The sequence below is a fragment of the Dendronephthya gigantea genome, unplaced genomic scaffold (genome assembly GCF_004324835.1).
Source record: "Dendronephthya gigantea isolate DGI-Jeju-01 unplaced genomic scaffold, DenGig_1.0 000019F, whole genome shotgun sequence".
Taxonomy (NCBI): domain Eukaryota; kingdom Metazoa; phylum Cnidaria; class Anthozoa; order Malacalcyonacea; family Nephtheidae; genus Dendronephthya; species Dendronephthya gigantea.
In genome coordinates, this window is record NW_021163029.1 from 287730 (window position 1) to 307353 (window position 19624).

General features: G+C 35.8%; 2 protein-coding genes across 3 annotated transcripts; one reads left to right on the forward strand and one right to left on the reverse strand.

The window, feature by feature from the left end:
* The first annotated feature begins 622 nt into the window (after positions 1-622).
* LOC114521004 (calcium/calmodulin-dependent protein kinase type II subunit delta-like) lies at positions 623-13502 on the forward strand. Of its 2 annotated transcripts, none has more exons than XM_028541387.1 (18): positions 623-734; positions 854-948; positions 1846-1905; positions 4549-4603; positions 6353-6418; positions 6509-6581; positions 7033-7135; positions 7263-7346; positions 7538-7632; positions 7790-7831; positions 7924-8004; positions 8303-8386; positions 8940-8985; positions 10296-10327; positions 10737-10864; positions 11315-11409; positions 11962-12076; positions 12330-13502. In XM_028541387.1, exons 1-18 carry the CDS (start codon positions 670-672, stop codon positions 12433-12435), a joined length of 1425 nt encoding a protein of 474 aa, XP_028397188.1. In that variant the 5' UTR covers positions 623-669; the 3' UTR covers positions 12436-13502. The 2 variants fall into 2 exon arrangements, with proteins under 2 accessions (XP_028397188.1, XP_028397187.1); XM_028541386.1 differs by lacking the exon at positions 8940-8985 and adding an exon at positions 9353-9401.
* Positions 13503-13827: 325 nt separating this feature from the next.
* LOC114521022 lies at positions 13828-18624 on the reverse strand. The gene is made up of 7 exons (XM_028541412.1): positions 18483-18624; positions 17310-17397; positions 16362-16702; positions 15609-16106; positions 14515-14854; positions 14348-14393; positions 13828-13920 (listed from the first exon to the last, which is right to left on the reverse strand). Exons 1-7 carry the CDS (start codon positions 18622-18624, stop codon positions 13828-13830), a joined length of 1548 nt encoding a protein of 515 aa, XP_028397213.1.
* Between the last annotated feature and the right edge of the window lie 1000 nt (positions 18625-19624).

The window sequence follows — 19624 nt, forward strand, 5'->3', positions numbered from 1 at the left end:
TTAATACATGGAGATTCTTGTCTTATTTTAATAATATCGCTGCTATTTCGCCGTTTAACAAGTTGTGGTCGTGCATGGACGCGTTGACACGTCGCAGTTTGCACAGGATTGAAGATTTAATATAAGCGCGAATTCCAAAGTGTAAGACAAAGTGAACATATCATGCGGTTTATTTACATTTTTTTGAACAATTGAACTTCAAATACTTTTTAAAGTACGATCTGCTTCTGAATATCGCGATCGAACAACATTTAGGTTGGCAAGACATCTAAATGAGCATGAGCTGTATTGTTTATGTTCAGAAGTTTTAAATTGAAGACTGGCACGTGCGCGGCATGCCGGAGTTAACGCAAGCACAGGCGTCTTGTTATTGGTAAATTAGGCAAATTGTTATTGTTTAGGCAGATTTAGCATGAGGACGTGAACGTCAAGGAGGACGTGAAAATGGCTTGGCATATCCATATATAGACGCATCACGCCATTTATTCGCCATTTTCACGTCCTCCTTGACGCTCACGTCCTCATGCTAAATCTCCCTAAAATTACGTACAGCTCTTGCCTTTACCCGCATCATTGGACAGCCCGAAGCTTACATGGGCAAAAAGGGTGTAACAGGTGTGTTTGGTCACGTGACTTTGTCTATTTCAACAACACAAATATAGCGTAAAGATGGCTTCGAATTTACAATGCAATAATTTTCATGAATCTTTCGATCTTAAGGAAGAATTAGGAAAGTAGGTATTTGCTTTGATGTATAAGAATGGATATGATGGTTTATCCTTTTATTAGATTGCCTTCAGAGCAGATTTCATAAATCGAAAAAGGGATAATTTATATTCGACTTTTGTTATAGAGGGGCTTTTAGCGTTGTACGAAGATGTGTTCACAAAGAAACCAAAGTCGATTATGCAGCTAAGATTATACATACAAGAAAGCTATCTTCCAGAGGTATGTGGAACGTATTATTAGCCATTTGTGTATGCCGATGAATATATTCTTACATAATCTTTTTTATTCATGCAAGTTTATTAAATGCAGAAGGCTTCGAAAATTATATAATATTGTATAGTGTTCACTGAAAAGTACATCTAAAATTTTCAAAATCATTTTATGAGCTGTGAGATATGGTTAGAAACGTATGTTTTGCGCCTTGTCTATGTTTGTACGATATGATAAAAATAAACTGTGGTCATAATCTGGGCAGGAAGAAGGCATTGAATTTCGGTGTAGCAGAAGCAATATGATCGGATGATCTTTCGACTTCTAGAAACATTTATATGAACACTAGATGGTTTGCGTTCTCTATTGAGTGGGCGACCTTTATTTTTGTATATTTCTCTTGACCTTGCGGTCTAAAAATTTAGCATATGCATTCGGCATTTTGACGCCATTCTACCAAATTCCCAGCTGCCTACACATTCGAACGAAGATCTTACGTTTAGGGTCCGCAGGGCATAAAAATCCGAAATTAGTAAATCCAATTTTAATTTTAGCGATTTCGAAATACAATCCGAAATTGATGTTGTGGATTTTGTCTGTATTGTTGTTTATATAATTTGTCAACGTTGTTTTGAAATTCTCACCGGGGCGAAAATATATTTCATGCATAACTATAATTTTCATCTTGCATTAAAGTCTCTGGAAGCATGTCTAGCCTTAAATCAGTGATGTTAGATTGATCTTTAGCTAAAGGATTTTAACCTATGTAATCATCGACTATATATATACAGTACACAACACTTTACACGAAGCAATTGTCGTTCAGAATTCAGCCTTAATACCTGAAGCTTTATTCACTGATCGTTTAAAGTGTATAGATATAAACCAAGTTTTTCTCTCTTTTAGATCTTCAAAAACTCGAGAGGGAAGCTCGTATATGTAGACGCTTAAAGCATCCTAATATTGGTATTTTTCATTAATTTTATATTTTGCCGTTTCTAATGATGTATTTTCATGATAATTTCGTATGCAAATCCGTGATGTCCGAAATTGCTACATTCACGCGGTGTAAATGTATTAAATGTTCCAAGTTTGTTCGAATAAGTTTGAAAATAATCGATATTGTTGCAATTCACCGACTACGCCGAGAATATTATAGAATTTTTTGAAAATCGTAAAATGTTTGAATGTTAGTTTTCTAGAACATTGGAACCTTTTAATCGTTTAAAAGGTTTCTAATTGTGAATTTTAAAAAATATTTTAAATATTTTTCTACGAAAATATCAAATTTTGCTACTTCAACTAAACCTGAAGGCTGTTAAAGCATTATTGGATGCTTTTGAAGTTTTAATTTTTTCCGCTGGGCACAATTTGTTTGACATTTATGGCTTGCTGTGCGGTTAGAAAATTGCGTAGTTAAATAAAACATATGCCACTAATCTGAATTCTTGGATTGCAAATATAGGATGCATTAGAGAGCTCTTAATGAATAAACTAGTTTCCTGTGGCTGACACTAAGTTAGCAGCGAATTGAAAGTGTTTTTTTAATTGTGGACAGAAATGCTTTGTGGGTCCATTCTATTCATGTCAGAGTAAATTAGACTGACCTGTGCAGAAATTCATTACCTGTTTGACAAAAAATTTCTTTGCTATGAACAGTAAATGGTCATTCACAACGAAACAGCATTTCTCTGCTAGGAGAGGCTTAGAGGGAAAATCATGTTAAGACAGATAATACAGCAAAATAAAATAATTTCATCTGCCTTACAATTTATATGTCCAAATATGTTTGTAGTGTTTAGAACTAAACGAATATTCAAAAGTAAACTCTATGATGGTCAGTCTGTGATGGTCTCTGACAAATGTATGACTCCTTGATCTATTTTGTTGGGCCAGGTGTTTTCTTATTAAATGAAATGCAAATAAAATATAATTTTAGTTTCATGTTTGTTTAATTCAGCACATATTCATTTAAATTAAATTTGTCTTTTAAACTGAAACCATGCAGGACCATGAATCACTTGGAAAATATAGTTTTAACAATTGGAAAATATAGTTTTAACTGATGTCATTCTGCATGCGAAGTAATTTCTTCCTATATTTACAGCAGGAGTAGATTTCCAGTTGATGATATTTTATAATGGACGCTTGTATGTATGACTTGCTACCTATGGGGCTTTATTTCAAGCATATGTAATACCAAATAAACAAACAGAAAATATGCCTAATAAACACATGAAGCATATGAAGTATATAGGACATATGAGGTATATACATTTCTTTTAGAAGTTTTGAGCACATACAGTTAATGATTAGGACATTAAAGGAGTTAGAAAGTACAGAGTCCTCCCAACTTAGTAATATTTATAACTAGGGGTCTGCCCCCTGAGCCCTTGTGCAATGTTTTACACCCCTGTATTATTACATCTGAAATAAACTAGACAGCATTGGCTGGTTTATGATGCCTTTACTGGCATTGCACAGGCATCACAAAAGCGTAGGTTCGATTCCTGCCAGAGGACCGATTGTTGACTCATTTTTCCATCAACTGTTCTTGGCTTGAATTTGAAGTGTGTATAATTCAACTCGAAATTAAGACCCTTTGAACCTCTAAAATTTATAACAGCCCTTTCCAAACAGATGTACCTTTGTAATTCTTATATGGGCACATGAATTATATTTAAAATTTGAACAACTATTGTTGTCAATATTAGGCCAATTAATTTTTTGAGATCTGTTTTTAAACACTTTATCTGTTTTTAAAAACGATTTTTCTGTTTTTAAACACTTTATCTGTTTTTAAAAACGATTTATCAATAGACGAGTGAGACGACTTGTCAAATTATTGCAAATAATTAAGCAAGTTGAGGAACATTATACTTTGTACCGACTATTACCTTGCCAAAACCGATTGCTTTGCCAAAACTAGGCCAGCTACCATTTCTCTTACGTTACATTTCTTTTACATAATGATTGCAATTTTGTAATCACATAGTAAAAAAAATCTGTTAGTAAAGTGATGGTGCTACTCTGTCTCTGACATACCAACCGGACAGGCTGAAAAATTAGTTTGACGACCACGGTGGGAACCCGCGACCTTTGGTTTGATAGTCCAATGCTCTCCAACCGAGCTACTGGATCAAGAGGTACTAGGTTACGACACACAGATATGAAAAGGTCTAGATTGAGTTCCGAAATACCACTTGAGCCGTCTTGACCCTGAAGCTGATTTGGAAGAGCATAACAACTACCACTGGCGTTAATTAAACCGCTCTATATTGTATAAACAATACAGAAACAAAATTATTTGGTTTTCTTTGTGGGGATATTGTAGGGCTATTGTTGTTGTTCAAAAAATATTGACCTAACCATCCAAATTCCAGAAAAACTAAAGCTAAAAAGACGAAAGAGGAAAATAATTTGCGAGAGATGAGTTCTATATTTTCCTTAACTGTTTGCACATGAGACTTGCAGTTAAAATTTTCACTACTGCTCTTATGTTATCACTTTTACTCTATTAAAATGAGACACCTCAATAGGACTTCCAACTATTTCGTTATAAAATCCAAATGAAATATGTCACAAGGGAATTGTTTTAATTTTCTTTAGTCCAACTACATGCAAGTATTGCGGAGGAGAGCGTTCACTACTTAGTATTTGATTTGTAAGTATATTAATTAATTATAATAACTTGTAGGTACACCACGTAAGTATTAAATACTGCAAAGCTTTCGGTCCGTTAACCCGGACCTTCATCAGTGCAATTACTTGAATACACGTTTGCGCGTCACTTAAATATCATGTTAGTCGTGATTAGTTTGCTCGCGCTATTAATTAAACGGTTTCATTTAATTAAGTTCTAATTAATGCGCGCGCCCTAGACAAGTATTTGACTAAGAGACACCGAAAAGAGCACGCCACGTACTATTAAGTGGCTTTCCCTCTTGGACGATAGTTTGATGTTTATAAATTTCAATAGATTCTCTCATTTTACGAGAGACAGTAAACTTATCGTTTGCTAAAATGGTAGCATCGTTCCATTTAATGCGATGATCATAAGTCCACGCATGGTGAGCTACTGCAGACTTATCCAGTTTACCTTTCTCGCAGTTCGTCTTATGTTCTTTAAGACGTATTGAGAGATTTCTACCGGTTTCTCCAATGTAAACCAAACCACATTCACATGGAATGCGGTACACACCAGGTTTCTGTTGTTCATCGACGCCATCCTTGTGTGTGTAAAGAGCGCGAAACAATTTGTTATTGCTAGAATGGTAAACTTGTATTCCAACTTCTTTTAAAATCCTAACGATTTTATATGAAGTTTTAAAAGAAGTTGGAATACAAGTTTACCATTCTAGCAATAACAAATTGTTTCGCGCTCTTTACACACACAAGGATGGCGTCGATGAACAACAGAAACCTGGTGTGTACCGCATTCCATGTGAATGTGGTTTGGTTTACATTGGAGAAACCGGTAGAAATCTCTCAATACGTCTTAAAGAACATAAGACGAACTGCGAGAAAGGTAAACTGGATAAGTCTGCAGTAGCTCACCATGCGTGGACTTATGATCATCGCATTAAATGGAACGATGCTACCATTTTAGCAAACGATAAGTTTACTGTCTCTCGTAAAATGAGAGAATCTATTGAAATTTATAAACATCAAACTATCGTCCAAGAGGGAAAGCCACTTAATAGTACGTGGCGTGCTCTTTTCGGTGTCTCTTAGTCAAATACTTGTCTAGGGCGCGCGCATTAATTAGAACTTAATTAAATGAAACCGTTTAATTAATAGCGCGAGCAAACTAATCACGACTAACATGATATTTAAGTGACGCGCAAACGTGTATTCAAGTAATTGCACTGATGAAGGTCCGGGTTAACGGACCGAAAGCTTTGCAGTATTTAATACTTACGTGGTGTACCTACAAGTTATTATAATTACTAAAGTCGCCATGCAATCATACAAGAAAATTATGTAAGTATATTGATTTGTAAAAATCAGGTGTAAATGAGATCTATTCCCCCAGTGAAGTTCCCTTTTTATTGAGTGTAAATATTGGCGAAATAACCATGTTCAGAAGTACGAAATATTATTTGCTAATAGAGAACGTTTCCAGCCGAGATGGATTCGTCAATAACTGTCCCATAAATGAAGAAAACAAGTCATAGAGCTTCCGATAGGCAGAAAATTATCCGGGAGAGATCCAATCTCTCCCTTGCAACTCCTAAGTCTTTACGTTATCCCCCTCCCCATTCTTAGAAAAGGTCCTGAGGCTGCAGCATTTCCGTTGATGATTTTAACTTTGAACAGTCGAGCGAGTCGTTAGTGTTATGTTAAAAATTCTCCGAGCATGCCTGGCAATAGTAAAACCCTTCTAAAAGACCTATTGTTTCATGACATTTAGAGTTACTGGTGGGGAATTATTTGAAGATATTGTAGCAAGAGAATATTATAGTGAAGCTGATGCCAGGTATTTTGAAACTTCTGCTAATCCTTGCTCCGTATGTTATATGGTATACAAATGTCACATCTGATTGAATGCATATTATGTTTATTTCAGTCATTGTATTCAACAAATATTAGAAAGTGTTCAACATTGTCATAGTATCGGAATTGTTCATAGGGATCTGAAGGTATAATTATTTTCATTAGCATGGCCTGCAGCACACTCTCTTGAGATAGGACTTATTTTTAATTACCACGTCAGCGAAATGTGGTATAACAACTGCCTAAAAAAAGACAAAAATATTTGTCGCCGTTTTGATCCTTTGTCAGAAGAGTTAGTATTTATGTGCTCTGCTATACTGTACACTGTACACTGTACACTGTTCCTTAATTAGTTATATTAGTGACACGACGTTTACTATACCGAAACCCAGTCCAAACCTACTCCTAATTAACGAATAATTACCCTTGTAGAGACTATATATAGAGAGACTATTTGTACGAGTTATTAAATTGTAGAAGAGTCTTATAAATAATTTTAACAGTCCTTTTATTTGAAAGCATTGGGTTTTCATTGCCAATATATCCTGTTAGTTGTAACAAAAGACTAACCTACTAAAAAATTTCCTATCATTTTAGCCAGAAAATCTGCTTCTTGAATCAAAAAAGAAGAATGCTGTTTGCAAATTGGCTGATTTTGGCCTGGCGATTGAAGTAGAAAATAACAAACCAGGATGGTATGGTAAGTAATTGGAGTAGATATTCCGTATACTGGGTAGTTGAACTTGGCCACATTAACTTCGAGAAAGAGGTTTAAGGCCGCCTAGTTGCTATAGATTTTCGATCTATTTTCCACTTTTCATTTTCAGGTTTTGCCGGCACGCCAGGGTATCTCTCACCAGAAGTTTTGAAAAAGGAACATTATGGTTCAGCAGTTGATATCTGGGCTTGTGGTATGTTCTTCATATTCTGACGTCCTTCGATTCGAATCTCAAAAGCAAAAATTACCGCTATTCTTTATGTCGTGAGTTACAAAGTAAATAATATCTATTGTTTACAGAGTAAAGGAAATCTATTATTTATTCTGTGGTGAGGCATTTGAGTGCATTGTTTACTGTGCTTTAAAATATTTTTATTGTGTTAGGTGTGATATTATATATTTTGCTTGTTGGATATCCACCCTTCTGGGATGAGGACCAACATAAATTGTACGGTCAAATCAAGGCTGGAGTTTACGATGTAAGTGGACCATATCTTGGTGTGTCCCTTCATGCGTTATTATTTTGAGGACTTTGATTAAGGGGTGCTAGTTTCGATAAGTGACAGACTTTGGACAAGTATGGAACCAGTTTATTTGTCTACATACAAAGACTCATTGAGTTGTATTTCTTTGCAGTATCCATCACCAGAATGGGACACAGTCACGGATGAGGCGAAGGTATATATGTCTAATGCATCTGCAATGCCTGTATAACAATGTGTTGATAGTCTTTCATCGTACAGTACGTTCATTGTTACTCAATTATTTAGGCACTAATCGACAAAATGTTAACAGTCAATCCTGAAAAACGGATTACATCCAGTGAAGCTTTGAAAGATCCCTGGATTCTTGTATGTTTTTTAAACTTGTTCACGTGCACGTACTTTATTATTTGATTTTTCTGTTAGTTAGTACTGTGGTAGTTAGTACTGATTTTTGTTCTAAGCGGTTATCTTGATTGTCGTTGTTTTTGTTGTTGGTTGGTTTCTTGTGAGTGGTATTTGTTGCTGGTTGTTGTTACTTTCGATTGTCCCTTGTGGTTGTCGTCACTGATTGTTCTTCATCACCACTAGGATTTGCTTCATGTTGTTTTATTGCATTCTTCATTATTTTCACTGCTAATTGAGGTAATCATTCTGACGCTTATAGAACCGTGAACGAGTTGCTTCAAAGGTTCATCGTCAAGGAACCATTGATGGATTGAAAAAGTTCAATGCTCGACGAAAGTTAAAGGTTTGTCTTAGTAATTGCTGTATGTTAACGATACCGTGAACATTGCACCGTGTTGAAATGGTGTTTATTTCTATAAAAGGCCATTATAAAAGGTTATTTCTATACAAGCGTAAATACAGGTATGGCGCGGCCCAAATGAGTCAAAAGCATTCTTATAAACGGTAGTATTTGTGTGCGATTTAAATAATTATACTATATACGGCCTATTTTGATCGCGATCAAATTTGAAAATCTCATTGTTCTCAGTATTTATTTGTAGTCGAGGTGTCGAGTAATATATTTTTTCTGCGAGCAAAAATTTGTGCCCTTAAACAGAAATTCAAATTAGATATATCTACTTTGCAGATGCGACTTAAAATGTACATACTTTTCTGTATTTGGTTCACTTCCAGTATTTGTTGTTGTTGTTGTTGCCCTTGAAATTAGAATTGAAATTTGTTTTTGCATTTGAATTTGAATTAGAATTGTTTTTGTTTGAGCGAAAGGTGGCATCCAACTTGCGCGTGTGCAATCCTTTGTTTTGTCATCTTTAATATTTTTGTTGATTGTCTAGGGGGCAATCTTAACTACAATGATTGCAAAGACTAACTTTCACGCAGGTATAGATATTAAAAACACAACGGATTGGCGGTTCTGATGACGTCGTCTACTTATGCGGAGCATACACGCGATATTCGTATTATTTATTGCGGCATTGAGCAGTTTCTTTAAAGGTAGTGAATTTGAGAATAAAATGTGTCGAGTGTATGATCAATATAACGTGTAAGGTAATGTTCACTACGATCCATGGTAAAGTCTCAATAATACGTGGTCAGCTCTTGACAATTAATCTGTTTCTTGTAGGCTAATCACTGAAATTCCGACGTCTACATTTGAACTTAATACGTGAACGTTTAATCGCGACGTCATCAGAGCAGCCATCCACTCAATGCAATGCATTCATTGTTCCATTCTTATCCCTTTTAGGGAGCTATACTAACAACCATAGTGGCTCGTAGGTTCTCGTCTAACTCAGGTGACTAACCTTATTTAAAAACTCAAATATATCCTAAATGAATTTATAATCAATTAAATTTAATATATATTCTTATAACTGTGTTAATTTATTACGCTTTTGAGTCTCTTTAATGAACATATATATATATAATCTGCGTTAATTTATTTAATTAATTGATGCTACAATTTCGTTATGATTTTTGATTATTTCATAATTATTATTATGAAACGGATATAATTTGTAATGATAAATGAAATATTTAACTTCAAATCAATCAAAAAATTTTATAAACATTTGGATTTAATTTTTGAATTCAATTTCTGTTGATTATTAAATATTTGAAATCAAAAGGCAAACAATATTAACTAAATTTTTCTAACTACTAATGAAGTTCTGTTTCAATCTGACGTGTGCTAACTAATGTGTAAAATGTATAACCAACATGCATACATAACGCCATTCTTACATTTCATTTCACGCAATGATGCAGTTTAGGCGCTTTATTTGTGATTACTTAACTTCTTACTTAGTGTGAATTATAACTGTCGTAATTTGGGTTCTTTGTGATAGAAGAGTTGGCCGATTCGTGTTATCCATTTTTTCCTCTTTGCGAATCATTCAAATGAAACCCAGCTTTTATCGTTGAAGTCGTTATAGTTCACACTAAATAATTGCACTTTGGAGGTGCTAAAAGCCATAGTCACTAGACATATGGTAAAGTATTCCATTCGTGTTGACATGGTGTTGTCAGTATGTCAAATTCCCATAAAGTTTGACTCAACTGCATGACCTTCTGAGAATTGTTTAATACAACTGGAAGTACATCTTGTCGACAGGATGCGAGTTTTATATGTGTGTACGTAAAGTTGTTTCTATTCTACATTCCACTAATTTAAGGCATATGTTTTTTAGTTCGTGCCCAATCCTCATCTTCTAAGAAAAAGGTATGGAAAACGATGACTTGTCTAAACACCTTAGCAGTACTAGCCTTTCTTCTCTCGTGAAATCAAGCAAATTAGAATTATATGAACCAATCAACTAGCAGTGGTATTGTCAATTAGATTTTAAAGCATTAGGAAATTTCAATCAAAAAGTGTATATTTTCTTTTGGAAGAAAAACTTAAGCTTAACCCAGAGTGCTGCTGTTCTAGAGTAGATCATGCATTGCTCCCTCTGCTCACTATTTCCAAGTGGAATTATAAACGGTCCATATATGGCATCCATATACACTATTTCTAAAGTAAAAATTCAAAATTCATGTCTCCATTGTTTCAAGCCTATACATCGTTACGAGTTTTAGCATAAACGTCTTGCAATATGCCCTTCAATGCTAAATTATATCTTTCTGCACAGAGTTCTGACGAAGAAGCTGTCTTACTGGAAGATGGAGATGCCTCGAAGCGAGATATAGAACAAGATATTATAAAGCTGACTCAAAAAATGCTCACGAGCATCACAACTGGCGATTTTGAAGCTTATAGGTAAGACTATGTTGATGCACAGTTGGTTTGGAGACTAAATATAAAAGTACAATACAACTCATTAACTATGTTATTGTCCAGGTTTATATAAAAAAAGGTTCCTTTCTCGTCACGTGTCTATTGCATTTTAGCCAAACTTACTGATGGAATTCGTCTTATTAATCTCCCCAACCTTGACTTGAAAAATATGTTATTCCTATTGGCTTATATGTTCAAAATACAATAGACATGTGACGAGAAAGGAACAATTTTTTGCATAAATCTACCTTAACATAGTTAATGAGTTGTATTGTAGTTTTAGGTGGTCTCCAAACTATGTATATTATTAACTGTGGTTGATGTAGGTATCATGAACATTGAACCCTTACACTTTTTTGGGAGAGGGGAACGTCAATTTGTTTTTAAGCAACACTAAATTATCACTGTTAAATATGTATCGTTTTTTTGTAGTAAATTATGCGACTTCTCAATGACATGTTTCGAGCCAGAAACGAAAGGAAATCTTGTTCAAGGGTTAGAGTTTCATAAATTTTACATGGAAAATGGTAGGTTGAAAGTGGACGATGCATGCTAGATTTTATGATAGATGAACTTTGTTTTAGTTTAATCCATAGAGTTTCCAATACTTCCTTCGTCGTTTTATGGTTCGGGGTTTTCGTTATCCGGCGAAAATGACAGTTCGATGAGATCGATTGTCATCCTCATGCAATGACAACTAAGTCACCTGTTATACAATGTGACGTAGGTTTCTGACATCGCGAGAGCAGAAAAGCGGGATGCTTTCGCAATGCTTTGTGTTTAGAGGCCGATTGTAAATGAAGGTAGTTCACTTCTATCCATAGTTAGTAACAGCTACGATTTAACTTCCCAAATTATAATTTGTAATTTGTTTATCCGTCCCCACTTTGTTACCTTAAACTAGCACGTAGGAAGTAGGTACCACCTCCTCCCCCCCCCCCCGCTCTCAAATAGAAGCTATAAAAATGCCGCAGAGGAAGTGTCTTTTTTACTAGCTGAAAGTGGCGGGTATAAAGGTCCGAGGCAACTTTTTTCCTCAATGTTTTTTTCCTCAATGTTTTTTTCCTGTCATTTTCTAGTGTTTTCCAAGAGAACAACACCAATCAACACAACACTTCTCACTCCCTTTGTTCACGTTTTAAGTGAAGACTCGGCAGCGATATGTTATGTGAGATTGACACAATATCTTGACAGGTACCATGACGAACGCTTTGTTTTCCCAGCAATAATATCTCGCTTTACATGAATATTTTGAAAACTTTCAGTATTATTATGATAATCACGAATACTTTAAGGCTAAATATGAATAACCGTAAATATTTTTACGCCAATACGCAATAGGCTCAAAAATATATTTGAAAACCATATTCACTGTTGCCAGCGACCGTCGCTCGTGTGTGCCAGTTCATTCAACCTGAAGCATTGCTTTTTGAATTTGTTTTTTTAGCTCGGGTATGCCATTCACGTTGCAGTCCGAGGAGACGCGTGTTTGGCAGAAGAAATCTGGGCACTGGTTATGCGTACACTTCCATCGCTCGTCCCAGTCTTCATGAATACGCCATCACCCCTTGATCACGTGCACGCCTGTGTAGTGCTGACGTCTAATTTTCCACTTCCGGCCGTAAATCAATATTGAGCATTCTTGGTACATATATGGCTTCGAGTTTATATTTCATGTAGACATTAATTTTAGCATGGACGATACTATTTTAACCAGCGGACGTAGTGAATATTAATCAAGCAACATGAATTATTCATTTGCAGTCAGTGATGGAAATTTAGTGATTCAAATGCTTGTGTAGTATATAATGTAGATATTCTAGTTTTATGGAGGAGCAATTGCCCGTTGCTTTGAAGAAGCGATGGGATATGAAGCTTAATTTAAAGTTTGAGTTTGCTATTTGCAGACAATTAATGAACAATTGAGCTAAATTCTCCAAAGATTTTATAGTTAACCCGATCTGTCTCTGAAGAAAAAGGTTCAGGCCGCACTAAGGCATTCGTGACTTTTAAGTTTGAACAATAAAATGAAAGCAATTTTAAATTAGTTGGACGGCCTTCAAAAGGCCTTAATTTCATTTTCCAACAATAATTGGTAAACGTTTCAATAACATCGGAAAGTATGTGCACTCCTTTTGCTCCTAGCTGCTAGCGAATGAATTTTCTGAGACCCTTCTCGCTTTGTTGGCTTTAAAAATGACAACTTGAGAGCTTGACAACTTTACTGATTGTAGTTAAATTACCGAATTCCTATTTATGCTTGTCTTAAGAAAAGGGTAAATTAAGCGGCAGTAACGAGTATATATATGCGGTTTGGTCATACAAATGATACAATGCGGGGTTCTGTAGACTTTCATTAGGGGCCAAGGGATATTTATTAAAACTCTCTTGAAATATAACTGAATTAGTTTGGGTGAAAAGTCATAGTCGAGTTAATATTTTTTGACTTGGTAAGTAAGGAGTTTGTGAATCATTCCTGCCCCACCCCAATTATAAGAACAGAAAATGGTGTATGCTTTGAGCTATTTATTCTATTTATTTTTTGCTTCATTTAAATAATAAATATAATGTTAAAATTTCCTGTATCAACATGAATTTTAGTAATTGAATAAAATGTGTATCGCTGATAAGGGAAGTTGTTTCATTCACTTCATAAAATGTATATACAGAAAGTATATTGTCATTGAGACAGCCTAGGATCCTTGCAAGAAAATGAAATTGCGTTTTCCTCATTCAAGTAATCTAGTAAGAAGTCGACTTAAATACATAATCCACTCAAATATTCACAAAATACTTTCATTGTCAATCTGAATTTTGCCATGGTGGTCTCCCATAGACTAATGCTTTTGAAAATGTTCGAAGAAATCAAAATCTAATTCCTCTAAAAAGTTGCAGAGTATTGTAATTGTTTTTTATAATGCTTCTCCTTGGTTTCGTATTCTCTTTCAGTCCATAGGTCTTATTGTTTTTCCTGCTGCTTGCATTTTTTTCTTAAGTACTCTGTACTCTTTAGCGGTTAACTGCTTTCTCCCTTTTTCCTGCAATCAAAAGAACCCCACGTTACTATATATGCGAGCAAACTAATGCTATAGACCGTCGTATTCGAAAAAGAACAAGAGCGAAAACGAGGCTAGTCAGGTTTTCTTTTGCCAAAATTAGTCCAAAATTATTTGTTTATTTCTAGATTATGATTGAAAGAAACATCGTTTTTGCAGCTTCTGACTGGTCCAACGGAAATTCCGAAAATGAAAATCTAACTAGCCTCGCTTTTGTTCACCTCTTCACAGGCATCTTGCTCTTTTTCGAATACGTCTATTCGTTGAGAATGTCTGCATGACACGGGAGTCACAGGGGTCTATATATAGGGCCTGAGATCACCCGCGTCTACGATCATATGTATATATATAACTTTGCGAAAGCCAAATTGAGATAAAATTGTATTAAAAATATCTCGTTACGGTTTACCTGTCCTTGGCCTTCATTTCTTGCTTTTGCAGCTGCTTTCTTGGTTCTGTAGTAAGAAACGTGTGACATTGCGTAGAAATAATTGGAAAATAAAGACAAGATGTGTCTATATGTCAAATTGGACGTAATAACAAAGGTCGTCCTGACTTCAAATACAAAATTCTCACCGTATAGCGTCAGTGTCGTCGACCCCAGTTAGATCATGTTTTTTCACCCCCTCAGAGATATTTCCCAGCAACTTTGCTGACGCTATCTCCATTGCAACATTAGCAGTTTTCTTCAAAGCTGCTGCTATAGAGTTTGAGCGCTCGTGAGATTGCGGGGCTGATGCACCAGCTGACACATTTTTTGCCAATCCCCCCAAAGTCGTCCCAAACTTGGCGGCTCTGACAAATTTCGACACGGGTGTTTTTGGTTGCATCTCAAACCTGCCTTTGTTGCCAGAGGTTTTCTTCTTAGCGGCATATGCAGCGACCGCCATGTCGTATAACGCACGATACTGCGGCACTGGCATGTGTTCAAAATAAAGAAAACTACATTTAAGGCTAGTTTCCATTCAGAAAAATTCTCCTTTGGATCGGACAAGACAGGAAAGTTTCCTTTGTATGAATGCCGCTTGAGAACTCACCGACAAAGGAAATTTTCCTGTCCGTTTCGATCCAAAGGAGATTTTTCCTGAGTAGAAACTAGCCTTTACTCGGTATTACTTTTCACAATCGGGAAATTCCGTTATCGACTGAGAAGGACTACGTTACACTCACTGCCTTATTACTCATAAGTGCGCATATGAACAAAAGTCAGCGTAATGTTAGTGTGACATTTATATGAGTGGCACCGTGACTTTTGTATTGCTGAACTCATATTACTATAGACCAATCCTGTAGTTTCCCAAACAGTAGTGTTACCATTTAACAATTAGACAACGAGTCCGAGTTGTCCATGAGCGAATAGTCAACGAAGGCGAAGCCTGTGCCTAGATATATTAATTTCGAGAAAATAATCGATACACCGCAATTACACTGAAAAATAATTTAATTGATTTAATTTTATACGGTCGTGCGAGTGAATTTTCCCAAACGTTCACCATCACGAAGACAATGGTTGAGTAGCCAATCAGAATGTAGGAATGGAGGCACATAAATTATGATGATTATCTCTTCATTAACGTTTCCATGCTTTGTGTTTGGTAACCCCCGCCAGGAGTACACCAGTGGGATACACATATCTATGAATGGTATAAGTACAGGGATACAGAACGTACCTCGCGTACAACGATCTGCTCTACTGCCAAGCTTGCATAGAACAGTGTTAAAAAGAAAATCAGAAATCCCCCCATCTCGTTTCGCCATTAGTCGCTGTAACTCTCCCAGTTCCATATCCATGACCAATATTTCGGTATTCGCCAAAGCTGTAATATGATGTTTCGAGCGACCGAGCACAAATTCCACGTCACCAATTATTTCGCAAGCCCCTAAAGTGGCCACTGTCACATTTTTTTGCTTCAAAATTTCCTCAGCAGCTACATAGCCTCGCTTCATTATTTCCCGTCGTTTTTGGATTATCGTAAGTGGTTTCTGGTCACCACCAAGTTCGTACTGCTGGTTCAACATTTTTGGATTCATTTTTAGCAAAGCCTCCCCCCGGCAGATAATGGTAATACTCTTCACAAGGTCCCCTTGGCGCACAATTGCACTCCCATAATGCAATCGTCTCGCTCGCATTTTCTCCAGAAGCGTGACGCGGTAGTCGTAGGGAAAACCTGTCGAGTAAAATGTGTAGTAAAAAGGCGGTGCCCCCACATCACCACATGTTTTCTAACTCACAATAGTCTTTGTATATTCGTGATTAGTTGACAAGCTCTCATGAAAGCCGTTAACTAGCCAGCCTTTAAAGTAGGATTTTCCTAACATTTTTGTTAAAAAATAGGATTAAGACCCTCATTCAGAAGAAAATGATCGCACTGAAAACCGCAGCACGAGCTCCATATAAGCTTCAATTAGTGTTCTATAAGTACCTTTAAATAACGGTGAAGTCTGCATGAATCGAAGTTGGTCTCTCATATCCAAATATCTATCCGCCAGTAACCCCTGGTATACCTTACAATCCACTATCAGCAGGTGTAAATTTTCGTCAGCAATTACGGTTGCATTTCGTTCCTTGTTTGCCTTGTAGAAACACAGATCGCCAAATTTGTCGCCGCTTTTTAGCACGGCAACTTCGGCGCCGAATTTTGAGCGCTCTTTGTGATTTTTGACGATGGTTGTTCGCATGCCTGACTCGTCATGCACCAGGTTGTCCAAATCTTCTGTTCGTTTTGCATAAACTGACACAGTTCCCTTTAGTATAATGTAACAGCTAGGAATAGATTAATTCGTCATGCGTTGCAAGTAGTACCGACAACCAATATGTGTGGGGGAATTTTAAATTTTGATTAGTATTGAATACCACAAGTCTCACGTCAAGATTTTACCTATATAACCTTATAAAACCATTAATAGACTGACTTTTTTCTCATAATGACATCAAACGCCAGATGCAAACATCACACTCATACACAAAGTCTGTTTGGCACCAAAAAACTAACGTGCAATCAATTAAACTTTGTGTAACGTCAGGCTTTCTACGTTTGACGTCATTATGCGAAAGGTCTATTATTAAGTTCAACTATCCATCAAGCTTATTATATGTAATTTAGCTTGTAGGTATACCCCACGTAAGTATATTTAATACTGCAGTATTAAATACTTAGGTGGTGAACCTATACAAGCTAAATCACTTATCGACTGCTAGTTGTCACCATGCAAACATGCAAGAACATAACCTTCATTATAGTTAGATTTTTAGGTTCGCATTGGTTCCATTCTGTACAATGCACTTAATAATTCATGTATAAGCTAATAAAATTAAATCAATAGTTAGACAAGTATCGGCCCACGATCATCACGTTTAAATGCTGTCTTACCAGTCGCCAACATCGCCCTGCCGCACGATAACATGGTCCCTCTTAATTGGCGCATAGTCAGATTTCGTTATGATTTGCTTGACCGCCTCTACGAAAATCAATAACCAATGATCATAATGATCATAACGCCATCATGAAGATATTCAGTATTCCATGCAGTGTTCCATCAGCGCTAATTAAATGCATAAACCGCGGCTAGATCAGACTAAGAAGACCATTAAAACATGTATAACAGGTGGAATTCCTTCAAAATGACCACATTGAGTGTATTGATTTTATTTATCTTGGCTGCTTATTCAGAACAAGTAACAAATCATCATAATTATTGCTACTCTTATTTAATTATAATTAATCACCACACAAAGATTACATTGGGTCGTAAATGTATAATCAAAAGTAGCGATAATTGCGATGGATTATATACCTGGTTAACTTCATTAATTTCAATTCGTTGAACAAATCATGTTATAATCTTTCCAACTTTTGTGGGGTTTTTAAACGAGCCCTTTCAAACTGTTGAATGTATTGATAATAGGAAAGCCATGGCAAATGATTAATCAATTTAATCGGGAGTTACGTCGCGATTTTACTGTTAAGCTGGTTTTCTACTAGCCATATTTTTCACGCGAAGCGACTTTATTCTTTTGTACTTGGGCAATTTGTTCTAGATGGTTGCAGTTGAGACCTCTGAAACAAAAATAATATGTCGCCTCGCGCGAAAAATATCGCTAGTGGAAAACCGTTCACGTTTTTGGGTTATGTTTTGACTAAGACTAAGTCAAAAGACCAGGAACCTCATTACATTATTTCATGTGTGAAATTTCTTTTCATTTTTATTGATCAAAAGTTAAAAAGTTAAAATCAAAAAACCGTTATTTTTTGTGAAGAAAATTTTTTGACATCTTTGCACATAGGTCTAGAGAGTAAAACATGAAATCCATTTCCTTTCGCTTATTAGGTGGTTTTAGGTGGAAAAAAAGAAAAATTTAGTTTTGAATTTGTTTCGTAAATTTTCGACAATCTAAAATAATTGCTAGTGATAAATAATCAAAATTGGTAATGTACAGTATACTAAATAATATAGGAATATTTGCAGATACGAAATAATGAATTTAAAAAAGCGATCCTGAATTCAGTTATTCGTGAAATAGACGCCGATGTTTAAATACTCGCCTTCTTTAACTTGTTTAAAACACTTCACATGTTCGTAAAACCAGGGCAGAATTCTTTCAAGCTCTTCATCGGATTTTTCCAACTGGCACAGCAAATTCTCGACATCTTCCCAAGTAGTCCTTTTCGAATAACTAGTTTTCATTTTGAACTTATATGATTTTCATCAGATTGGAGTAAGAACAATTATTGCAAAGTGGGGGCATAGTGATTAACGAGCGTTTGATCTAATTTGAATTAATTATGCGACGTAACAATGGGGAGTTTAATCTAATTGACACGTAAAAGCCCCTAGGGGCTTACGGGACTCGTTCCATCATTATACAGGGTGTCTCAAAAAAACGCAACCACTTAAATATGCAAGAACATTAATACAGCTCTAAAGTGCACCTCTGGGAATTGAAAATGGCTCTTAATCCTTCATTTACAATGCTAAAAGTCATTTTAGCTGAACTATGGTGCATACCATAGATATCTCAAATATGTATCTATGGTGCATACCCGAACAATATTAATATTCTTGCATATTTAAGTGGTTGCGTTTTTTTTTAGACACCCTGTATGACTGTACGTGAATGTACCAAAGAGCACTGATGGTCTGAAAGCTGAAGCAAATAACCAGGCTTAGTAGCATTTTCGATCACAAAATTCGGTCAAAACCGGTCAAATTGACCGATTTGTTAGTTTTTTTCTCTTTCTTAGAATATTCACATTCGCCAGTACTGGCAATATGAAAAACTCTAGACATACTCGCAGAAAATCTCGATCCGTGAAAAAAGAAAGTTAAGATGAAGTCTCCTTTAAAAGGTCAAGTTGCGCCGTTTTTAATTATGCGAATTTGAAAAAAAAAATAAAGTGTAATGAATTTATATTGTAATTAGACAGTGGTATATATTAAAGAACTGAACACAAAATTTTATAATGAGACTCATTCCGTTAGCTAAGAGAAAAGCTTTATTCTAAATAAAGCAAAAGGGAAGTTTGAGAGAATTTAAGCTTCTCAAGACAAGAAGAAGCTCCGGCTCACAAAAAGCGTAACAATACGCTATAGTTGTATTAGATAAAGTACCTCTAGAAATTTGTAATTTCCGCTGGTCCGAGAAATGTAAGGATTGCTTTTTCATCTCGACTCGAATCATCCAAAT